Source organism: Carassius gibelio, chromosome A15, assembly GCF_023724105.1.
Source record: "Carassius gibelio isolate Cgi1373 ecotype wild population from Czech Republic chromosome A15, carGib1.2-hapl.c, whole genome shotgun sequence".
Taxonomy (NCBI): domain Eukaryota; kingdom Metazoa; phylum Chordata; class Actinopteri; order Cypriniformes; family Cyprinidae; genus Carassius; species Carassius gibelio.
The window spans coordinates 12,064,432-12,088,714 of NC_068385.1; the positions used below are offsets into that span (position 1 = coordinate 12,064,432).

Sequence of the window (24,283 nt, forward strand, 5' to 3'; positions counted from 1 at the left end):
TAGCAAGCCTGTGTTTGGAGGCCCAGGCCCCCACGGTCCAAGAGCTTCCCTTGGGAGAACCAGCACTGAATGGACCTTTTCAGCTCCAGGACATCCACAGTATGGTCCACAAGAAGCCTGAGGGTATGACTATGGACTCCAGGGTTTCCTGGATGTTTACACGCAAGAACCATCTAGTGAGGCATAGCCTCAAGATCCAGCAAAATGTTTTATAGTGAAATATGAGAAAAAATATGTATTATTTAAAACTAAATTATAGTATTTAAAAACTAATATTATTATTAAAAAGATTCAACTTTATTATTAAATATAATAATATTTGTAAAATATTTACAAAGTAAAATTTAGGGAAAATAATTTAATGTAAAAAAAATTAATAAAATAAAAATTAATTAATAATATATATATGTATACATATATTACATTTTATTTATTACATTGGATAGGACTAATTATGAATTTCAAAATGTTATCATATTAAATTTAATTTAATATTTAGGAAGTGTTTAAATGCAATATTCCGGAAAAGAAAATATTTATATATATATATATATATATATATATATATATATATATATATATATATAACCGACTGAGAGTCAGTTGTTCATAAATCTGACTATGTCATATCATTTCATATGCCAACCACACAAATTTATTAAAAGTTGAGAACTTTTATTTTTCATATTTCTGCTCAGTCAGTCATCTCACACATCTCAGTGTGCAACCCACTTATATCCACTCTAGACTCAGTTTGGAAAAACACTGCTCTACTCCATCAAGTGGACGTAAAAATGGCTTAAATTCTAACCCTCAGCAATGCGCCCATTACTGGTGTTGATCACAAGAAAAAGAAATGGAAAACAAACACATTTTCTTCAATGAGGCTGTCAGAAGGCCATACAGAGGAGTGATTCTGGAGTCGTACCAACTGTGTAGAAATGCAGCTCGAAGCAAAAGCCCCAAGCTCCTTTGAGTAATTCAATTAAACTTCAATACTACTTGGCAGCTGATTTAAACCCTGCATAAGATTTACATGCTGCAGGAACAGGGACGATTCAAATAATAGAGGATTATATGAAACCCAATTAGACAGGCCAAATTCAGCACATTAAGGGAGCCGAGTCTGCGCACGTTGCGTTTGAGCTACGTCTAATTTGTCACGGCGAGAAAGCATCGGCACAGAACAGAGGCGGCGCGTGGCTGACATATGCACCCCAGCTCATTTGCCACAATTTGACCATAACAAATGCCCCAAACAGCCATCTAAACAGCTTGTAAGAGATGGTGAAATCAGGAAAAGCTTCCTAATTAACATAGCAGTCTGGAGGAAATGGTGCCTGTGAGCCCTGAAGCCTGGCAGGAGGAATGTACGAAAGGATGCGACTCCAACTAAATCGGCCACAACCCTTCCAACAGGTGTGTGGTGTGAATTTGAATATGGATCAGCAGGTGGCATTCATCAACGCGTATGAACACAAGGACATCTGAGCGCACTCACACGTGTCTGCTAGGGCACCTGTTCACACTTGGAGCGAAAGCTTGTGTCTTTGGGCAATGAGTTAATTAGACACTCGATTGGCATTCGTGAAATTCCCAGCTCCCTCTACTGTCATTTCCGCTGAACGTCAAAGAAACTTGGGGAGGAGCCAGCGAGCTTCAAAGAAGCCCACGTGGAGTTGTTCTCCTTTCAGATGCCCCCCACAGAGACCAACAGAAACAAGGAGAGAGGAAAGACAGAGAAATCTGAAGGGAATAAAGGCTTAGAACGCACTCTGCAAACTGGAACAGACTTCAAGGTGCTGAGATCCCTCTATTATCGATCTGAGAGACAAATTGATTTTGCATTGCGGTTTGCAAGAGGAAGCCAGTTCCACCATGACTGTCTCTCAGGGATCTGCCATAAGAATGCAACTCAACGCTTCATGTTTTGGGATTATTAATACATCCTATAAAACAGATGTAAAACATTTAGGTGTTTCCACTTCAACTTTCCACTGACTTTTTTAGATTTGGAAGAGGATATGATACTGAGATTCTGTCCAAACCGGTTTTCATCACTAGGTCACATAGTGTCACATAACCAGACATTTTATTTTCAGCGTAATGTCTCAATTAGCAGATTATTCTAGCCAAGAAATACACAACAGCTTGGAAAAGGCCATGTAAAATAACTGACCATAGGTCTATAATATTAATAATATGCAATTTTTCAATTCTTCGATGCTCATCAAGGCTGCATTTATTTGACAAAAACACCGTGAAATATTATTATAATTTAAAATAATTGTTTTCTATTGTAACACATTTAAATATGTATTCCTATGATGGTAAGGCTTCATTTTTAAGCAGCCATTACCCAAGTCTTGAGTGCTACATGATCCTTCAGAAATCATTCTAATATGCTGATTTGCTGCACAAGAAACATTCTTTAATTAAACCATGATGCATTCTTTTATCATTATTTGACAAGTAAAGCATTTATTTGAAATATAAATATTTTGTAACATTATTAAAAAAACATCTTACCCCAAAATGTTTAAAGGTAGTGCACAAGTAAGACATGTTAATACAGTATTTTAATTAAATAATAAAAAAGACAGAATGTCCACTTGTGGCAGGTTGTAGACAAAAATTTCAGAAACATACCTTTGCATAATATAAAATTATGCTTGTGAATATTTAATTTTTGTAAGTGCCTTAATATCTGATATCAGACTAACATCACTTATTTGTGTACCTTGAATCCCAGAAATCAGATTAGAGCTTGTCAGAAAAAGAAAGAGACTGCATTCATTACATAGTGACTGACAAGTCCATGGGTGTCTGAGGTTACAACCCATGAGGAAACTTTCCACAGCAACAGTCCAGTACAAATCCCTACACAAAATAACCAAATAACAGTGACCCTGCCAGCAAATGGAAAGCTACAGTACTTAGTCAAGGACTTCTTAAAAGAAGTCAAACAAATCTGGAGGTACACAAAACATCTTTTATGGCAACAGCTATAAAGCAGCTCACCTACAAATCAGTGTTACAAAAGATGTCTTACAAGGGGCCCTGCTAAACAACAAAAGCAAAAGAACAGGGTCTAAATGAAGAAAACAACCCCTACTAACATCTACGATACCAACAACAGTCCACAAGTGCAAACAACCTCATTCAAGATCCTTTTACTTACAGGAAAACATCCAGTAAACAGTCTTGTCTCCTTGTCAGGAGCTCTGAGGTAACCTGAAAACAAAGACTCGCCAAGGAAAGCCTTTTTGGTTTCTGTGCAACGCTGAAAGATGAAGTGGATGTTGTTGATGAAGCAAGACAGCTGACCACCGAGGGCCAACAGCAGCGTGAGGAGCTACATCGAGCCCACCTCCTTCTTTCACGCAAACTTTACTGAGACAGGGGCCAAGGCTACTCAGGAGACAGAGACACAGGGAACTATAGGACCGGCCCTCATATCCTGAGCCAATCCCACTGAGGGTAGCGTGAGTGTGGAAGTGAGAAAATGAGAATAGAGCACAAAGATCAGAGACTGAAAGGAAGACAGAACCAAATAGAAGACGCCAGGGCTTACACCCAAAAATAGACAGAGTGAGTTGCAAAGCAGAAATTAATGGACAGAGAGGGGGCTGGCAAGAGTGTAAGGCCCTCAGTGGCGGAAGAATCGATAGGCGGATGGAGGGCAGTGGGGCAGGTGGCTTCTTCCCCGGAGATGCACTGATTGAATGTTATCTGTCAGCAGGGGCCACAGCCAGAGGGATTTTCTCAAGACAGCAACCACATCCTCCTGGACTCGGAGACAAACTGAACGACAAATGAACTCAAGCTCTGAGAGCTCTGACAGGAAGCAGAAAAGAGAGGCTAAAACACAAAAACATTTCCACTCTGGTGGGACAAAACGTGTCTTAAAATGTCTTAAATATTTCAGTGGTGTGTATATTGTTTACAGCATGCATTCTTTTTTATAAGGTAAAGAGAAGATAAAGAGAACTTACTTTCCGTTTCTTGAAGGTCTGTCGGGCCAGGTAGCCCCTGCATGCAGCCTGAAACAGGGTGATGTTGCGTCTGGTCTGGATATCTCGGTTTTCCTCTAATTTAGCCAAAACACCTGCTCTGAAGAACACCTGCAAATAGACCACCATGAGAAACTGGAAATAAAACAAACTTTCTAACCTACATATATAGTTCACAGTCACATTTTTTTTTTTCATCGTCAAGATTTTCCATCCCTGTAAATAAGTTCTGCAGTCACCCTGTGTGAAAGTGTGAGGACTTCCTCTAAACCCATGCTCTGTTTACTTTTAATTTTCCGCTCTGTGGTGGTGGTGTCAAATTGAGTTGGATTAACACCTCGTAATCCTAATCCGTTAGGCCATTTAATCAGACAAATTTGAGGGAAGTGGACCTTGCTTTTTTTCCCAGACGTGTATTCGTCAAATTCTGTGGACATGTTCTAATTGCATTAGCATTTTATTCGTTTTAAAGATGGATTAATGTAGATGAACAGAATCCTAATTAATATCTGAACCAGGTCTGGGGTGTACCTGAGAGCCTATGCTGGAAAGAAGTACTGCTATGGGAAACTGATTTGCGATATATTTATAGAGAGAGAGAGAGAGAGAGAGAGAGAAGGGAGGATGAGAGTCCACTGCTGCAATTACTACTCATCTGAGGCAATGGCAACAAATGCCTCTTGATTGAGCCTTTATCTGGAGCAGCTCTGCAGTATAATCTTCCTTTTTACATCAAAGGCAGCCAGAGCCTTTCAGTGATGTAGAGCCTCTGTTATTGTTATAATAGAAGGCAATCTCTCTGAGCTCCAAGCACCAGATCATAGGGGAGACTGGAGTGTTATGAAATGATTCCATATTCATGTAAAGTTTGACAGCTTTCAGACCCCACGGCGTTCGACTGCCAACCCAATGGAACCAAAAATAAAAATAAAGGACAATACGTTTCCCTGAATTGCTCCCCACAACCTTTTACAACCCCCGTAAATTAGAACATCAGGACTGAGGTACCTGCTGGGCAGCCAACACACACACACACACACACACACACACTTATCTGCTTTCAGGCAGGTGTAATATCAGAGAGGGACCCCTCCACCTCAGGAGAGTAGCAAGGGAAAATTGAGTTTCATTTCTCAATGTCAGAGAAGATGTGCTGCAAAAAAGGCCTGATATTACCCAAACGAGAACTTCATTCAGGATCCTCTCGAGTCGAATGTAAGATTAGGTGGAGATGCTAAAATACTCACAACTACATTACCCACAGCATCAGGGAGCATGTGTGAAACACGATATTACTGAATTATATCATCCTAAGAGACTATTGGCAGCGTTCACTTGAAGAGCATGATGATAGTTTTCAGAAATGTCTCTATTGAGTGCGGCTGCTTGTTAGCCAAGTCGCCCCGTGACATTCACCCAGCGGGTCTGTGATTCGGCAGTCTTTTCCAACACGAGCACCAAAGGTCAGCATGGTGGAAAGGTCCTTTCATGGGGGTCAAATAGCAGCATTTTCCATGGAGACCAAGAGAATGACATTCCTCATGAAGAGAAGGGGATACAAATGGTGATGAAGGAGTGCAAAGAGAGCAGCTTGTGTGCAAGTCTGTGGGGGAGTCTGTGATTTGGATGGATGTATTGTACTAAGGTGGAAACTGTATAATGACTGTTTTCAATAAGCGGTGGAGGGAGTTCATGATTGCTTAGGATCTTGAACACATCTACTCTGACTCCGAAAAGAAAGAAAGAAAGGCCCTACATATCAAAATAAAACAAATATATATCAAATGCAACAAATACTAATAAATACATTAATAACACCCCTACTATTTTACAAATATAAAATAAAATAAAATGGCCACTGTATATAGAATCAATGGTGCGAATCTCTACACTGTAGCAGAGTTCTAAAATGATGGCCGTGAACAAATCATTTGCGTATTTCCTGGACACAATTTTTCTCCATTCCCATTTATATAATCAGTTATTTATCAGAAAGTCTTTATTCTGGCTCTCTCTCCAGGCTTCTGTTCTTTGTCTGGAAGCACAAGATTTTGCTGGGCTGATTGGTGTTTGTAGTGAGTTATCATCATGCGCCGAAGCCAGAGTAAATCAAACAAAGCAAGCCAGTGCCTCGCCAGAATCAATCTATCGTCTAGAGAAGACGCACAAAAGGACTTCTGCTTTAATCGTCTGAAGTTCAGGGGAGACCCAGTGTGCAATAGCACAACCTTCCAGCCTGGCTCATGCAATCTCAGAAAACATCAGAATAATTGTCTTTCTCACTCGAACATGCCCGCCAATGAGGCCTGCCAACGGTGCCAGCCATGTCCCATCTGCAGCTTAGCATTCTGGGTAAGAAAAGATGACGAGTCAACGATGGGAGAAAAGATGACGAGTCTTTTTGGCTGAAGCCCACCTTGCCGAACTTTTTCCATCCAGATGTGAGCACAGCGGCAGAGTGGATTAAAGTCTGTGTCTAAGAGGTGTAGAAGAAGCGAATGTTTCGGTAATCTAAATGGAAATCATGCCATCTGTTTGGGACTGATCCTTGTGACTCAGGCTGAATCTGTATGCTACAAACTCAATGCAATGATCCATAACATAGAGAGACTGAATGTGTGAAGTTTTTCTTTCTAAGATGCTTTAAGAGCTTCATGATTATGACAAAAAACACTTTTAACCCCGATATAGTAATTCATTTGGATTGATAGCAGTTCAGTGTGAGCTCACTGACTGCCCAAGTTCTGGTTCTTTTGCTTCCATTCTATACCAGGTGATGTTTGTGACTCATTTTTGGTGTCCCATGAACAAGAGTAAAACATGCACCTGTGGATGAGGCTTAAAATCCACTCAAATTTACTCACTGATTGGTGATGTCATCCGTGCAATCAACAAGTCAAGTCACATTATTTCTATAGAACTTTAATAGATTTTGTCAAAGGAGCTTCAAATCGATAAACAGGAAAATTGCAGAATCAGTTAAGGAATCAACAATGAAGATAACAGTGTCATAATTTAGCTCAAATTACTAAGTTGTTTCAGTTCGGATAGGGCTGCACAATAAACCATATTTTAATTGTGATCATGATTTTGGCTTCTCTCCATTTATTAAACATAATCTTCTGTGTTATCTGCCCACTGAACATTTATCCTGAAAACTTCTCTTTTTAATTTGCCATTCGTGTTTCAAGCCACAAGCTTTCATTGGTTGTAGTTGCCAGATGTCAAGAGTTCAAATCCACCCAATCTTAAAAGCAACAGATACATCTGTGACTGGTTACAGTGCTCAGCTGCTACAAAACACATTGTAAATAGATGCAACAGGAGTAACCCGAAATGATGTGTATAAACGCTTTTAAGTAATCGCAATCTTAACTATTTTTATATTTATTTATTTTTTGTAAAATCCTAGTTAGCGTGTTGGAACATTTAATTCCAGATAACTAAATTACATAAAATCTCTGCCGGCTAGAGTGAATAACTTAAGTATTGTAGGTAATGAGGCACTTCTGGGTCTTACATCACAAGCTACATTATCGTTTGTAACGTTTAGTACATGTATTGTGAGGTATGACTTACCCTGCTCAAACCCATGTGAAAACTGCTTTTTTCCAACTCAAGAGCCTCCAGCAGCTCTTCCACAGCCTGAAACCCACAGAGAGACAGAAACGCATGCATAAAACAGTGGAACAGAAATTAAGATCTAGTGTGTCGTCCACCTCTGCAGGGCACCAAGTAGACAGAGTGCTGACTGGGGTGCTCTTTCTGCCCATAAGGTAAGCCACCTTGGGGAAACTGGGTCGCAGACAACTATCTTAATGTCTGAACCCTCTCTTCCACTCACCCATGAGTGCTTTCTTCCTGACAAGATGTCAGGCAAATAATAACATGGCAGGGGATTAAAAAAATCTTGGTGGACTGATGACTAATGGCTAGAGTTTGAGCTAAAAGCACAAGGAGGTATTGAGTGCTCTCTGCAGGGGCACAGGGGCTGTCTGGAGAACCTGTTCAGTGGTGAGAGACCAGCCAAAAGCCACGTCTCAGACTCAGCAGTGGCAGATATATCACAGGTCTAATTGGGGAATCTGCTGAGAATTAGTTACCAAAGAGAGACCTTTGAAAAACATAGCTAAAGCAACATGCAAGCAAAGATCACTCTCCTGAAAAACATATATTTGAGCCTGTAACATGTTCTAATACTGGCATATTACATGTGGCATAAATAGATAATATACTGTACATACAGTACCAGTCAAAAGTAGTACATAAAAACAAGAAAGTATGGGAACTGGGACTAAGAAAATTGAATAAAAACTATATTTTATATTATTTTCCTTTACTCTCTAGTCCATTCATACTATAAAATGAAATAAGATCCACTGTAATTTAATTCAAATGATATTTTAGATCATTTTCCTTAATAAAAAATAATTAAAATAAATAAAACAACATTTAAAATTTAATTAAACTACAATTTAGTTCACTCTCTGGCCCATTCATGCAAAATACTAAAAAATAAATAACAATATAAAAATAATAATAATAAAAAGTATATTTTTTTAGTTTAGTATATTGGTACATTACTATTGCTATTACTATTTGTCAAAAAGCTAATAGAGCATTTAAGCATACACCTTTAGAACAAAGTGTCTTTAAGGTCATGAGAAACCTATATTCAGTTAAATAGATCTTTTTGCACCAAGAGTTTGTAACACTCTTAACTTAAAATCGGATCATATGACACCTTTAATGTACACATGAAGTTCACATTAGGACATTACGGGTCTTTGTAGACTCAATAACAGAAGCAGAGTCAGCGATAGGACAGGATGCCACTGATAAAGTCGTCACTCTGGGCCCTGATTAAAGCCGAGATTAAGGGGAAAAAGATGTGTACAACAACACAGCTCTCTGCCCTGAGCATTGTCATAATCAATTACATGGAAGAGCAGCTCATGAAGGAGGAGCCAAACTGCGCTCAGAGAAACAACACACTCACAAACACAAATAAAAGGACACTCACCCTTTTCTCATCGGTTACGATGTAGTTCCGCCCATGCTTCTTCGTCAGGTGGGGAGTCAGCACATCAAAGCGACGACGGAACTCCGAAAAGACCAAATGATCGGGATAACCTTGAGGAAAGGGAGAGCCGAACGACAGGAGCGTTACAGGAGAAGGACATGTGTGATTCTAGAAAGCTACAGGGTCTGTGGAGGTTCAGCAGAGAGCACTGATAAGGGCACTGGTCAGCTGCTTATCTTGAGAATGTTCTGCTTACTCGGGGCTTTAGGCTGAAATGTGTCAAAACAGTTTCCAGTGACATTTCGCTGATTTCACTGCAATGTTTTCAAAGACTGCTCAACAAAATAAAACCAGGAACGTCTCAAAGAATAAAAAAAGGACATCTTGAATACTACGTAGCATCTGGCCACATAAGCCCTTACAAAGGTCAACAAACCCTGTAAGGAAAATGCAATTTTCGGAAAAGTCAAACCTGCATGGAAAATCGGAACTTTTAAATCTTTCCTCTCTTCAGACATTTTTCTACATTCTCGCCAAAATAAAGGTCACAAATCGATAACCAGGGTCATTCAGTTGTTTAACTTATGTTTTAAATCCCTTGATTTTTTAACTCTAACCTTGGCGGTAGATGCGGAGGGCGTCGAGCAGTTTGGAGCCACGGAGCTGCGCCCGAAGCAAGCACACATCCAGCTGCATGAGGCCGTTGTCGCAGCTTTCTCCATGTGCATCTATCTCCCCAGAGCGAGACGAGGGTCCTCCCAGCACCTTCAAATCCCCGGGTGAAGTCTCTGCTTTAGGCAGCAGACAGTGCACGAAGTGCACCCTGGACCGCCTCACTGTGTCTATCAGTGCATCCTACAGAAAAACACAAGATAGTCACATTAAGTTCAAAAAAGCTGTTTGACCATATTATAAGATTTTCTGACACTAATGGGTCACGATTAGTGCTTGATATTTGACATTTTTCAATTATCTGCTGGTATGTTTTTTTTTATTTGGCTGAAAAGTGGAAGTGGGACTTTTATTTTGATAGTGCCGGGACTTCTATTTTACAGGTTACTTTTCCATATTGTTTAATTTTAGAATTATTTACTTCTAATTTGGTAAATATTATGTAAAATAAATATATATTTTAATTACAGCATGAGTGACTTATCATCTTTAAAGTAAATAGGACATCAGCTACCCTGCTCGAAAATATTCCATCAGCCATCAAAAAAATCTGTATTGTTTACCTCTAGTAACAATGGTTATTAGGTTATTAATAACTTATTAATGAGGGTGAATGGTTTATCTAGATTTTCTACTTTTAATTATTTTTTTTGGTGGTGCTATAATTAGCATGTTTAGTTTTAGCACTAAGATCTTTAAAAACACATATCAGGAGCCCTACATTTTCTGTTCCAGTCAAGGAGGTTCATAATAAGGTTACGTTTCATTAATCTCTGTCTGGCTGTTTTGAGTGTATTAATGTATGGATGTAGTTTTCCCATCTGAAGTGCTCACCACTTGCAGTTTAATCTGGATGCAGAGGGATTTCTTTTTAACAGCGGCCACACCAGTGGTGAAGGTCTTTCTCATGCTTGTTGCCCTGCGCAGTGCCAGCTGTGATCCACCCTCGAGCCCAGCAATAGAGCCTGACAAAACTGTGGCTCCCCCTGAACGCCCCATAAACAAGCCGCTGATATTCTTCCTGCAGAGAGAAGGACCAGAGTATACACAGAATGAGCTGGGTCATTTAACGCCTCCACAAGTGAAATATGCAACACTTGAAATAAGAAAAAAAAAGGTTGTCATTAAACATAATTTTATCTCAGCAGTAGCTTTTTCAGTAACAAGTAACATTAGCTTCCCAAAATCTGAACATAAAGTAAATGTTAATTGGACCAAAACACTAAGTTAACAGCAAAAAAAAAACATTCAATATTACTTTATATTAACAACAATATGTAATATATTTGTTATCATTTAAACCATAAAAATACAATTTTATTAAAATAATTATAAAAAGTTCAATAAATAAACATTTTCAAACATTTAACCACAGAGTACTGATTATTTTTGTATTTTCACATGCATGTCATAAGCGACTCAAACTTATAGTGCTTTCAGAGATGGAGTTCGCTAAATGTTTGTACCAGCAGGCAAATATTAGTAATTAATTTCATAATGGGAGTCTTACTTCTGAGAGTCCTGCAGTAATATGGCCGCATTCTGAGAGGCAGGATTCTGCTTGGCATGGCTCAACCATCCCCGAGCATCATACTCCACCCAGTCGGTCCCATGGCTGTGACCCAACAGAAAGTGATGTGCCTTCTCACTCTTCAGCATCAGGGCAGGGCCTGAGGGATGCATTTAGGTTGCATGATCTTTTCATACGGAAAAGTCTATGTGTTAAAGTATGTGTGTGGGAGGTGCACTGTGTTCTGACCTTTGCTCTCTCCATCCACAGGGCTGTAATAACTGAAGAATCTCTCCAGCAGAGTTTCTTCTGAGCCTCCGGGCTGTAGCGCTTCTTCCTCCATCAGCCACAGCAGGCCCCTCGCCTCATCTGTCCTGGCCAAGGTCCGTACCTGAATCACATAAACATGCAAGAACACTTTGTTAGACTCTAACCGTAGACAGGGGTCTGTAATATAAACAGGGAGCTGGGGACAAAACAGATTTAAATCCCGGACGAGCCCCCAATTTAGCTTTCAACCCCAATTTTGGTCCATAGTGTAAATACGTTTTAAAGTTTAACCCTGTAAAGCATGACATATAAAAATGAACAATCAGAAAAATCTATTATTTTTTTTATGATCAAAGCTCTGATCATAAGATCATGCTTCAGTCTTGTGTTCAAGTTATTCTTACGTTTACTTTATAAAAATCAGTATATATTTCCCAGCAAACCGGTTTTCAAGCAAAGTTTTGATCATGTTGATAATTTGCAAATCAAATATAAAATAGGCTTTATAGGGTTAATTCACAGAATAAAGGACATTTGTGAAAGTGACCACACTTTAAAGCATTAACCCATTAGAAAAGGACCTCTAAACCTTATGAAAGCACTACCAACTCATCACTCTCTGCATGGTTGCACCTAGGGCTGTGCAAAAAATCGAATGCGATTTTTATGCACATCTAATCAGTAAAGACGCTCCTTTATTTAAAAGTATCATCTCCAGCACGTGTGTTCAGATCAGGGTTGCCAGGTTTTCACAACAAATCCTGCCCTGTTGCTTCTCAAAACTATTCCAAAACTAATCGCGATTCCAGGAGGTTCCCAGATTTAAAAAATTGCTTCCCAGGGTTAAAAAAAAACGTTTTGTTTTTGGCATGGTTGTCTTGGTAAAATTCGCATTTTAGGGGCTAAATATCTCGTTATTGGTATTTGGGTTGCTTCGAACCGCGGACATGAAAAACAACTGCAGACTTGGCAAAACTGGTTAAGGTGGAGTGGCAGTTACTACACAGAGCCGTAGTCTAACACAACAAACACAAAATCGCTTTCAAAATCGACAAAGAATCGCCACCGATTTTAAAATCGATTTTGTGTAGATTGTCAGTGAATTACGGCTCTGTGTAGTAAATGCCAACCAATGTTGCCAAGTCTGTGGTTGTTTTTCATGTAAGCGGGTCGAAAAGCGACAATACCAATAACGTGATATTTAGCCCCTAAAATGCAAATTTTACCAAGGCAACCATGGCAATTTTAATTTTAACCCCGGAAAGCAATTTTTTATCGGGGAACCTCCTGGAAACGCGAATGGGCTAGTTTTGGACTAGTTTTGAGAAGCAACTGAGCAGGATTTTTTGTGAAAACCTGGCAACCATGATCTGAACGCACGTGCTGGAGATATACCTCTAATTACAGTAGCGTCTTTACTGATGAAATGTGCATGAAAATCGCATTCGATTTTTTGCACAGCCCTAGTTACACCACTTTTTTTTTTTGATTCTTTGCCACTGAGATTGTTCTCATGAAGCAACAGTGAGACTAACAAGACGTTAGACCCTAATGCTCATGCTAAATCTTGGCTAGAACAAGCTCAATCTCTCTCAAGAACTTTGTTTACTTGCAATTTAAGCCCCTTTCATTCATCAAGACTGTGCATTGTTTAATTGACATTTTATTTCATATTTCGATAATGACCTCAAACACAACATTAGTCATTACATGAAAGCAATTACTATCCTTTATAGAATAAAAGAGAGGAGTAGAAAACGAGGGGAAAAAAGATGAGCTATTAGTCTTGGGCTCCTCATTAAAGGTCTGTATTAAGTAAGAGCTCCAGGGCAGTCAAGCAGGCATTTTTAAACCTTACACTCTGCCTGTCTACTTAAGCAATTAATACCAGTAATGGCTTCTCCCTGGTTCTGCTTTACCGCACTGACACTTTGCAGGCTGCTGAATAACTGCGGATAAGGCCGGTGCGGAAAAGAACTTACAGCAATTACGTTGGCTTATGAATATGCTCAGAATTTGTCTTTAAATAATACTTTTCATGCTGATGAAACCGCGTCATTATGCCAGTATTATTCCCATCAGACACAGATTGGCTAATTAACCTGTCAGTGTTGTTCTAGCGAGTGCTTTCAATTAATTTATTTTTAAAATGCTCATTTGACAATTTATGAATTTCTTTCAAAACTTCAGTAAATTGAAAAGCAGAGAAAGACTTAAAAGATTGGATGACGCCACAGGCAAACTGTTTTTATTCAAGTCGTAAAACTGTAATTTGTGACCGAGACCACTGGGGGCACTCAAAACACTTACTAGTGACATTCAAAGCAGCTTGTCAGAAATCAAAATTGCACGTTTTGCAATCAGTCATGCATCACTGACCCATTCTAATCTAAAATCCTTTTTTAAGCAGAGGATGACCGTTTTAATCTATTACCTGAGATTCTAAAGGAAATTGGTTGTGGAAATATCTAGAAAGGAATAATTAAAATACCCTTTCCTATAGAGAGTAATTGGTTTATTGCTGAGAAAATTAACATGTACCATGTGTCCACGGACGTTCAGTCAAGATGACAATAAGAAAGTTATGTTTTAAACTAACAAAATATAACATAATATATACTGTAGGTAATAATATACACTACCCTTCAAATAAATAAATACACACACACGCACACACACAAGATGAAATACTGTCAAAACAGAGTTTCCAATATCAAATATAAGGGCTGTCTCTGATTCCAATATGATTCAGATTTAACAGGGACTACTAAGCATGATCCAGAAACTTTTTGTGACAGAGACAATGTCATCAAAAGGGCTTTCATTAAGATGCTGAACGCTGTGCCTTAAAAAGTGGGAGGGCACTTCCCGCTCAATACCCACCCACACACATATAAAGACAAAGAAAATCCTCTCTGGTCTCATTAACATCCCATAAAGCCACGTTCCTGACACTCACCTCCTGCAACGACTGGCTAGATACGAAATTATAATAACTTGCCGGCACAGATAACAACTTTGAGGTTGAGTTCATGCTCAAATGACAAACTAAAGGACCCAAAAGTCATTGAGGAGAACTTTCAAGCAGTCAAACTGTTTTTTTTCCCCAACGTTGTGAGAGACGAGGGAAAACTCAGTGATTCAAGTCACTGCTGAAACTGAAAAGCACACATTCTCCAGATAAGGCCCCTTTGGGAACAGGCTGGGATGCACTACAAAATCCTGAGGAGGAAAGAAAGTAGAAAGTTGCTTACCAATGCTTGAGTGGAGGCTTGGTCTATAGCTGATACAGACATTGATGTACTGGACTCTATGTCATCTAATGCAAGCTCTATGTTTTCCTAAACAGGGATAGAGGGAGTATTAGTCAGCTACGATTTCAAACTGATTTTGGGTTAAAGGTTTCTATATTTTCTCATGTGTTTAATACCATATTTTCAAAAATGTTCTATGATTATACAGCCTTGAGGACAGATAAATAACAAATTAAGAGGCTTAAGCATGAAAATGTATAATTTCAAGACTTGATTAAAGGTGCTATAAGCTATTTGAATGGAATGATGCTCAGACATCCCACTGAATTTGGGGCCCTGAAATATCAGGCCTGTCTCTATGACAGCCCTAAGTTCTGTGAACTGCCAAAAATATATGAGCGCTGACCAATCAGATCACTTTGAGGCAAATTCTGTGACTAAATGTGCGGTCAACATTTACCATTGTTCACAATCACTTTGAAACGGAAGTAGCAAAATATTTTTATTCTTCTGTATTTTTATGTAAACCCAATTGTTACAGATTAGGGTGTGAATTTTTTTTAGCCAAAAAGGACAAATCAAATGTATTCATGGATGAACTGCTCACAATAAGCTCTATAAAGAGCATTTACATTTTTTGGAAAAATTTCACGCCGACTGGAAGTTTGTAGGGAGTTTGTAGGGAGTTCCAGAACCTCACTTACAGTACCTTTATCTCTATGACAGACTCTGATTGGCTCATGTACTTAGCCTGATTATTGATTTTGTTAACAAGGCAAGCACATTTGATTATGACAGCTTAGACAAACATGTTAATTCTGCATAATAAAATTTGAGGTTGTATTAAAATAAACATCGATTTAACTCCGCTACACACAGCCCAAATGAATCGAGACTATAACAATTTTTTTTATTTCTTATTAAAAAGCAATAATTTGATAGTTTCTGCACCTCCTTGTAGCGCTCTAGTTCCTGTACAAAGGTGCGTTCGTGGAAAAGCGTTTGGAGACGTTCTTGGGTGTAGTTGTGGCACAGCTCTTCAAAGGTGGCGCCACGGTCCCGCTTGGCTAACTTTGGGTTCTGGAATCCTGGTGTGTCCACGATAAGCAGAGAGCACAGGGAATGCTGACTCGATTTCAGTGCTCTAAACAAGCACAAACAAACAACAGATGCACATTAAGTGTAGGTTAGATGCATCAAACAATAAAGGCATTTTTCCTCATTCACAAATGAAACTGGGAAAGTATGGTAGGCAATTTAAAAGCCTACTCCCACTACTAGTCTTTACATTCTTATTGGGAAAAAGACAAGACATTTTTGTCCTGACCACGAGAGGTAACAAACATTACCGGTTAACGAGTGAGATGAGCAGAGTAAAGAGCTCAGAGTAGAGTCCGGCAGCCATGGCCTCCAGACACTCCAGAGCTGTGATCTTTGGAGCTGTGAGGTAAAACATACATTTTAATTCTGCCAAAGCCAGCAAACACAATTCCTTTGTGTCAGAGGTCTTGTTTTATGAAAATTCTTACCCGAGTTGTCTCCTGTCCCAACATCATCTGGTCCCTGGCGGAATGAGGTGGATCTCTGTATGCTTCCTTTGGGCTGGTGTTTGAAGATCGCAGAGGAGAGCTCTTCTAGGGAGCATCCCAAGAGGTAAGCCGCCTTCTGGGCCCATTCATGACGTGCAAATTGCTTCCGGCCCGCTGTGAGATGCACAGGGACGGTGTTAACACCATGTTGATCGAAGCAACACTAATGACTCTTGGACTCTTGTGGCATCTGAGAGAAGTCTTATGCAATCCCGCTGATTATTTCATTGATGAATTAGCTTTTTAACCCAATTTTTTTTCACCTGGTGCATTACGGATTAAAGTTGGCTGCAGATTAGTTCCGGTCATGGACGATAAAAAGCAACTAACTGTTTGATTACGCTTTTTTAGAAGATCAATTTCGAAGGGAGGAGAAACCCTTTCCATATATTTCGTTATTTCAATTTGTCATCCAGTCAATCACTGTGGGATTTTCATGCAAATGCATCTGTTAATTGGTAAGCACTTGCCAAATTAAGCAGACGCCAACGAGAGGCTGTGTGATATGTCCTCATCCTCAAAAAACCAGGAGCAAAACTATAGAAGGTGAAAGAAACTACATCCCAGATGAGATTAAATATGGATTCAACTGAAACAAAGATGAGTTTCAAGACTACTGGTTGCTGGAACAATTATAAAATATTAGTGTGTAAATATGTCATGTTATTAATTTTATACATGGCTGGTGCATACATCTTATGGTAATATTAATATAATTATATTGAAACAAATATAAAAATAAAAATCTAATAGTATTTGTCTGAATACATCTGAATAAATGATACTGCTTTATCAAAAACTAGATTTTATTTTTGTACAACAAGCTATTTTGATATTCAATGTAAATTTTGACAAGCACTATTGAAACCACTGACTGTATACAGTAAATCTCTCAAATTCAGAACTGTCAAAAAATGGTCTGATGATAGCAGTGAGTTTTAACGTTTAGTCAGCATTTAAATTTTTTTTTAAGGTTTTTGCAAATGTGTCTAGCAGATATTGTTCCGACTGACCTCAGAGCTAGCCACAGAGTCATACACAACAAGAGTGACACGCAAGCTGCCACAACCAGAAGAGGTCGCAGAGAGAGAGAGAGAGAGAGAGACGGAAAACAACGCAGGCCTCTGGTGGAATAGATGAACGCCAAAAATAAACAAGAACTGAGAGCAAACAGGCTTTTTATTTGTGTTTGCGGCTTAACAACAGAAAAGCACTGCAGAAATGAAAAGTCTACAACATGGAAAAACATCAGAGAGCCTGAGCTTTATAAGACAACAAAGTTACGATGCTCCCCTCCCTCACCCGCACATATTCCCACCAAAGTTTTATCTGAGCTTCAAGACTAAGACATTGTTATAAACCTCTGAAAGAAAAGAAGCCCAGCAGAGAAATGAAAGAAGAAAGAAACGACTGCAATAAGAATGCAAATGGAAATGTCTGGCAAGGACGATAACAGCATAAAACCACACGCACAAACACAAATGAGGTATTTGCTTGTAGTGCTGATATATAATAGTCATGCTCTTTACCTTCATCAACCTCTGCTTTGTAACATCATGCAACATGCAAGTAGAGAAGAAGAGGTTAGGACATGACAGACATTCTTCAGTATTGTACAAACGGAACCAAATCTGCAATCATTAGCACACAAACTCTCGCATATACAAATATTACTGGATTTCCATGCATTTTCATTCGACATTTCCATTTCACATCAGTTGTCAATTAGTAATCTATCAATACGTGTTTTACCAATGGCTGGCCAATGAATAAATATAGTAGCATATGAGGACTAGTAAAAGACTAAATCAATAATATATAATAATAATAATGATAAAAATGATTAAAAAAAAATTATAAATGTCTTTACTGTCACCTTTATGCATCCTTGCTAAATACAAGTATAAAAAAATATTACTGACCCCACAGTTCATTGACAAAGTCTAGAAAAACTATTTTACACATTTTACAGTTATTTGCCCTTTATTAAGAATAAGAAAAAACTTAAAACTAGATAAATACCCAGCCAAAATACAATGAGGCAGAACAACACTGCCCCCTGCTGTACCGACGGTCAGGTACAACTAAGTGACAAGACAAAGGTGTCTTTATAAACATTTAATATATTGTCCTGAAGGTGAAATATGTTGCTAAAAAAAAAAGCTTTACCAGTTATTATGTTTGATGCCATGTAATGTTAGTCTTCAGTACCAACTCAGGACACTGAAGCAGTATTAGTACCTCCTGCCAGAAATAAAGCTTTCCTGCATTTGTCTGAGAGACACAGGGGAGCCATGCAGGTTCAGGAAAGAGTACCAGACTACGGAGCAATTTAGAGACAGCCCTGACTATATATCACTATATATCAGCAACAAACTAGTATACATTACATACTTGTATTCAAATCAGAGTCCACACACTCTTTCCCACACCTTTTAATTACTGGATAATGATTTTGAAATAGTAGATTTATAGAAATTTTATCCCCCCAAAAAAGAGCAATTTTCCATGACTTTATAAGATAAACACACACACACACAGACACACATTTAAAGCCTTCTGAATTACAGTGACACAGGAAGTGTCTTCATTAACCACCTTCATATTGTAATACCAGTGTCATGACTCATGTCACAAATCTGTGTCCTCATAAACCACCCAAACCAGTGCGCACGCACACACACATACACACACACACACGCACACGCACACACACACACACACACACACACACACACACACACACACAATTTGAATATTCCCAGTAATTTCTGAGTTTCCCATGACTGTTTACCCTAGAGACAGGATGTAGACAGTACAGTTTGGAGTCTGGTGATTAAAAGGTTCATTAATACATCATCCTCTTACTGCATGAGGGGGAAGTGATATCATAGACTGTGAATACAGAGCCATCCATCCTCATTAGAGCTAAAGAAACGCACATCTCTAAACTCCTCTACATCAAACTGTTTCCTAAGCTGCTCGTCTCTCCTCTGTTTGAGCTCAGTAAGCAGACAGATAGTCGACTTAATTAATAAAGTCTGTTTCCGTGCTTGTTAGGCGTTTCTTTCTTTTTAAGCTTTCCGGTTCTGATGCGTAAAGAGAAATCAGTCGAATGCTTCTGTGAGCTAAATTAGCACAGAGACAGCAGTGTGGGGCTTAAAGGGGAAGAGTTAGAATCAAAGCATGCTATTAAACGTTCTTAATATGTTTTGCTAAGGGGTTATTGGTGACTTGCTTCAAAGTAAATCAATGACACACCACACTGTCTGTCTTGGTGAGTGTTGCTTTACCTTTTGTGGCCCCTGCGGCTCCAAGGTGGTATATGGCCCCAAGGATGAGCCACAGAGCTTTCTGTTCATCAGAAGAGATACCCAGCACCTTCATAGCTGCCTGCAGTTTAGTGAACTGTTGTGATGCCTTTTGCTTGTCCTCAGACTGTGTACACACACACAAGAAAAGAATATTAGAAATAAAATAAAATACAACACATTTTATTTGTTGTATGCATTGCCCACTAAATTAATAAATCATTTTAAAATTGATTTTGGATATGCTGCTGGCAAACTATTCAATCTACTTAAAACTAACCTTAGTTTGAGGCACAATCCCAAAAGCACTGTTCTCTGCAAAGTGGTTGAAATGCAACTCCGTTCTGCAGGAAAATTGAAATACAATCGAGATATGAACTCATACAGTTATTTTACAGGTTTCTTTAATAGTGCAAGCTTTTATATAAGAGCAGAAATGTTGGGCTCCAGACAAAATAACTGAAAAATGCAATAGCAAAAAATACACTGCATTCAAAGCGTTCATTCATTAGTTGATTCATTCTGTAGTCAGTCATGCATTCGTTAGCGTGAGTTTACCTGAGTGTGCTGTCTGCTCCAGCCATCATGTAATAAAAAACATTAAAAGTGGACTCAGTCTCTGGGCGTTTCACCACCCTCAGCTTCTCCAGCAGCATGGTCTACATATAAAAGAAAGAGATGAATGACTCTTGAATGGACATGTTTATAGAATTACAATAGCAGAATTCTATTTTTTGCTCGTTTCATACAGTATCGTAGTACTATAAAATAATTAAATTATTAAAAACGATTAAGATAACACATTTGTATTTATGATTATTATTATTTATTGAACTGAACATTATTTTAATAAGGGGTATTTAAAGGTAGCAGGGTGGGTTGCCATTTATCTACAAGTCATTAAATGAGTACAATGTGCTTTTTATATGTGCAATGTGCATTTAGATATGACCCAGTACAATATCAATGTCAAACCTGGATAGATGCAGAGGCCACCTGACCAGCCTGGTCAAAATCCAGCGAGACGATCTGGGAGAAGCGGCTTGCGTTATTGTTCATGGAGGTGGCACTGTTTCCAAAGGCCTCTAAGATTGTGTAGACCGCTTGCCATTTCTCCGCTGGAAGAGACACAGTAATATTTAACTAAAGGACTGACTCTTTAACACTGAGCGCACTAGAAGAGAGGATCCTGCATATGGAGATAACATCACAGCCTCTTTAATGGTATAGTTGATGAGCACTGTAGTCTTCATTAGGTCATTATTGACCACTCAGGGACTGAACAGACCCTAATGACGGCTAATTATCAGAGTGCTTTAGTGGGCATCATTAGCACAGCTCTCATCTGTCACCCTCTTCCCCAGCGCTCACACTCTCTCCACACTAGACAAGCCAGTTTCCAGTGACCGCGTGACACCCTTGCATTTACCCTTTACCACAGGCTGTTCAAGCTTTTCAAGCATATAGATATAATATGCAGTTAAAAATGGGAATGCACAATGATCATATTACACTGGCCAATTTGATCAATTCAACAGTAAATAGTTTTTCTAGGCTTGGTTACAAAAGCACAGTTTGAAAAGAATGTGACTTCTATCATAAAAGTCTAATGCTTTCACTGCAGATTGCACTTTTATACATTCCCATTTGAATATTAGAACAACATTATAGGCCATCAGCATTTGCCAAAATGTGAGGGCATCCCTAGAAAACCTTTAAAGCAAATTGCTAGGAGTTTCTGTACCAGTAAAGATCTTTCCAGTGCTGCCGGCGACGGACACCAGGTACTGAACTAAATGCTGGCAGTTTGTGGTCTTGCCACTGCCGCTCTTTCCCAGCAGCACGATGGACTGGTCCTGTCGTGTTGTCAAAAGGTTTCGGTAGGCAGATTGAGCCACTGCATATATATGAGGGGCTGTGTCTTCTCGTCGGCAGCCTTTGAACATGTGCATCACCTGAAACATTAAAGAGAAAAACTAAACTTCTAACAGACAAACACATGCATTTTCTTTATGCCGCTTGCCTGAGAAAACAAAAGTCTATGGACAAGCTTAGTGAAGATCACTGCTGGGAAAACAGCAAGGAGCTTACAGGTCAAACTAATAATCTTAATGTATTACACGGTCAGTAATGAAAGCATCAAATGTATAACCATTAACATTCATTTTCCAATGAAGGGAAAATCAATAGCTGTTAACTTGAAAAGAAAGTTGGCATAAACCATCTTTCCAGCACGAGTGCAATAACATTTTCACATATATCATAGTTTCAGCTCCAGAATGCAGAAAACACTCAACACGGCACATAAACAGCTTGATCCATAATAAAAAATCACTTAATTAGGACCGATGACCAAAATAAATTCTCTTCTGGATTGTAATTACATTTTATGGGTAGTACTTTATCTTGCAAGAAATCCGATAAAGCTCATTAGCGGCTTTCTGTTGCCCATTTCCTATTGCGTTTAACTGACGAAGGGACAGTTGTATAAAATATAGTAGCCATTATGCATTGCATTGCTGCCACAGTGAGTATCTCCACCTGTAATTGCATACTGTCAAAATATAGAATGCATTTGATGAACTAGGAGGTCATGTGATTACTGTCTTTGTCGTCTACTTTTTCATGTGTATTGCATATTGGGATACTATATAATAAAGCAGAAGCAGGCATATTTGGATGCAAGGATTGTGAAAGAAAACAAGGGCTCTCACCTTCTCTGAGTACATGGAGGGGGCGCTGATAGGGTTGATGATCACCATGTTGGGCCCCGCGTATGTGTGGATGAGGTTTCCTCCATAGCGCTGGCGCAGGGAATGCATTACACTGGACTCATTCAGGTAGAGCAGAGCTGCCAAGTCCTCACAGCGGTCAAATGATGGCGGGTTCGCCTGGGTTTCAAATGGTAAAGGTCAAAGAATGCTAGTAAGCTGACAGGTGATAAATGGGAAGAGTGGAAATATGACACAAATTGATGTGATTCATCCAGAATAGCCTCCATGCTTCATGCGAAGTCTTTAATGCAATTTCAAACTTGTCAAGCTCAACTCTGGATCCAGCTTAGCAATTCCCTCATTGAACAGATGGTTCAGAGATTTGATTTGAGGTCAACCTGGAAATCATCAGCTCAAGCTGTGCCAGGCAGGAAGTGAGCTGAAATATATTTCCCAGCATATGTCTCATCAAGGCCTAATAGTGCAAAACTATAAAACTATAGGTCAATCTGTCTGTTTAAAAAATAAGGCCAAATCCCACCTGTTTTTCTGTGACCTATATAATAGCATAATTTTCTCCCACCCTGTGCATGCTACCCAGGACCCACCTGTTCATGTCTAACCCTCACTTGGCTCTGGGTTCAGGCAAAAGCAGAGTTCTGCTACAACCCCTGTGCCTGAGCCCTGCAGACCTCGTGATTCATTCAAATACACAGCTATTCTGCTGTTGAATCCACATCATCATCACAGTGAAAGGAATGATTGTTTTCTATTGTGAATGTGAAATCTGAACAGAATGTGATGAAATGAGGTGAGACAAATTTTCTTATTCTATTTCCTGGCTGCACTCAAAAACCAGCACAGTGTAGCCACTTCATGAACAAAATAACTGAGACCTTTCTTCTAATGTATCACATAAAAGCGCTGACAAGCTTAAATCAATCTGATAAATCATTTAATGAATCTCTTCAAAGTTAGAATCAGTTAAAATCTTTAAGAAGTCATTTTCAATCTAAATTAAGCAAGAAATGTGTACTTTAAGGATTAGTTCACCCTCATGTTGTTCCAAACCCGTAAGACCTCCGTTCATCTTCGGAACACAGTTTAAGATATTTTAGATTAAAAATGTATGTACACTTCACTGTCCATGTCCAGAAAGGTATTTTCAATGCTTCAACAAATTCTAATTGACCCTCTGATGTCACATGGACTACTTTAATGCTGTTTTTATTACCTTTCTGGACATGGACAGTATACCGTACATACATTTTCAATGGAAGATCAGAAAGCTCTCGGGCTGAAACTAAAATATCTTCAACTGTGTTCCGAAGATGAACAGGGGTCAAAAATGTTTTTAGAAACTAAACATACAAAGATGAATTGATCACAATATGATCTATAACATGCATTTAGAGAATTTTCATTACATTTTGACTATGAATAAAAATGTTTTATTTGTGCATACTGAAACACATGATCAGCCTGGACAACTGACCTTCTCCACGTCATCCTCGTCCACATCCAGTACTGTCCCATCATGCTCCAGTTTGATTTTCACTTTCCCCTCTGGTAGACTCCCAGTCTCCGTCTTCACCACAGTGGCTGTAAAGAAAAAAAAAATTGGATTGCACACATCACATCATTATAGAGGAAAAACCGATTTAAATTTCAATGCCATAAAAGTACTCTGTTATTGTTATCGTAATGAAACTAGTAATAAGTTACAAATCGTATAAGAATTAAAACTGACCCGATTTCTTTTCTCAATAAATGTCCCTGATGTAATACTGTGCGAAACAATGGTGCACAATATTCTAAAGGAGAATACGTTTCCATGATCTTTCATCAAAATGCAATAACATTCTCCGCCTCTGAAATGACTTTCTCTTCTATTCTAGCACAATATTCTATTTCCACATAGGAATGT

General features: G+C 38.9%; 1 protein-coding gene across 3 annotated transcripts in view; it reads right to left on the bottom strand.

Annotated features, from left to right (window-relative positions):
* Positions 1-24,283, bottom strand: part of LOC128029210 (unconventional myosin-XVIIIa) — a 97,161-nt gene that overhangs the window by 37,752 nt on the left and 35,126 nt on the right. For all 3 annotated transcript variants that reach the window (XM_052616839.1, XM_052616838.1, XM_052616837.1), the window contains exons 5-23: positions 23,852-23,958; positions 22,357-22,533; positions 21,387-21,597; positions 20,618-20,760; positions 20,201-20,301; positions 19,923-19,986; positions 19,625-19,769; positions 17,861-17,875; positions 16,272-16,445; positions 16,092-16,182; positions 15,694-15,886; positions 14,743-14,829; positions 11,468-11,609; positions 11,219-11,378; positions 10,543-10,729; positions 9,654-9,891; positions 9,037-9,146; positions 7,593-7,658; positions 3,996-4,124 (exon numbers count right to left, since the gene is read on the bottom strand). In XM_052616839.1, the coding sequence (XP_052472799.1) occupies positions 3,996-4,124; positions 7,593-7,658; positions 9,037-9,146; positions 9,654-9,891; positions 10,543-10,729; positions 11,219-11,378; positions 11,468-11,609; positions 14,743-14,829; positions 15,694-15,886; positions 16,092-16,182; positions 16,272-16,445; positions 17,861-17,875; positions 19,625-19,769; positions 19,923-19,986; positions 20,201-20,301; positions 20,618-20,760; positions 21,387-21,597; positions 22,357-22,533; positions 23,852-23,958 (2,540 nt within the window). The remainder of the gene's footprint in view (positions 1-3,995; positions 4,125-7,592; positions 7,659-9,036; positions 9,147-9,653; positions 9,892-10,542; positions 10,730-11,218; positions 11,379-11,467; positions 11,610-14,742; positions 14,830-15,693; positions 15,887-16,091; positions 16,183-16,271; positions 16,446-17,860; positions 17,876-19,624; positions 19,770-19,922; positions 19,987-20,200; positions 20,302-20,617; positions 20,761-21,386; positions 21,598-22,356; positions 22,534-23,851; positions 23,959-24,283) is intronic.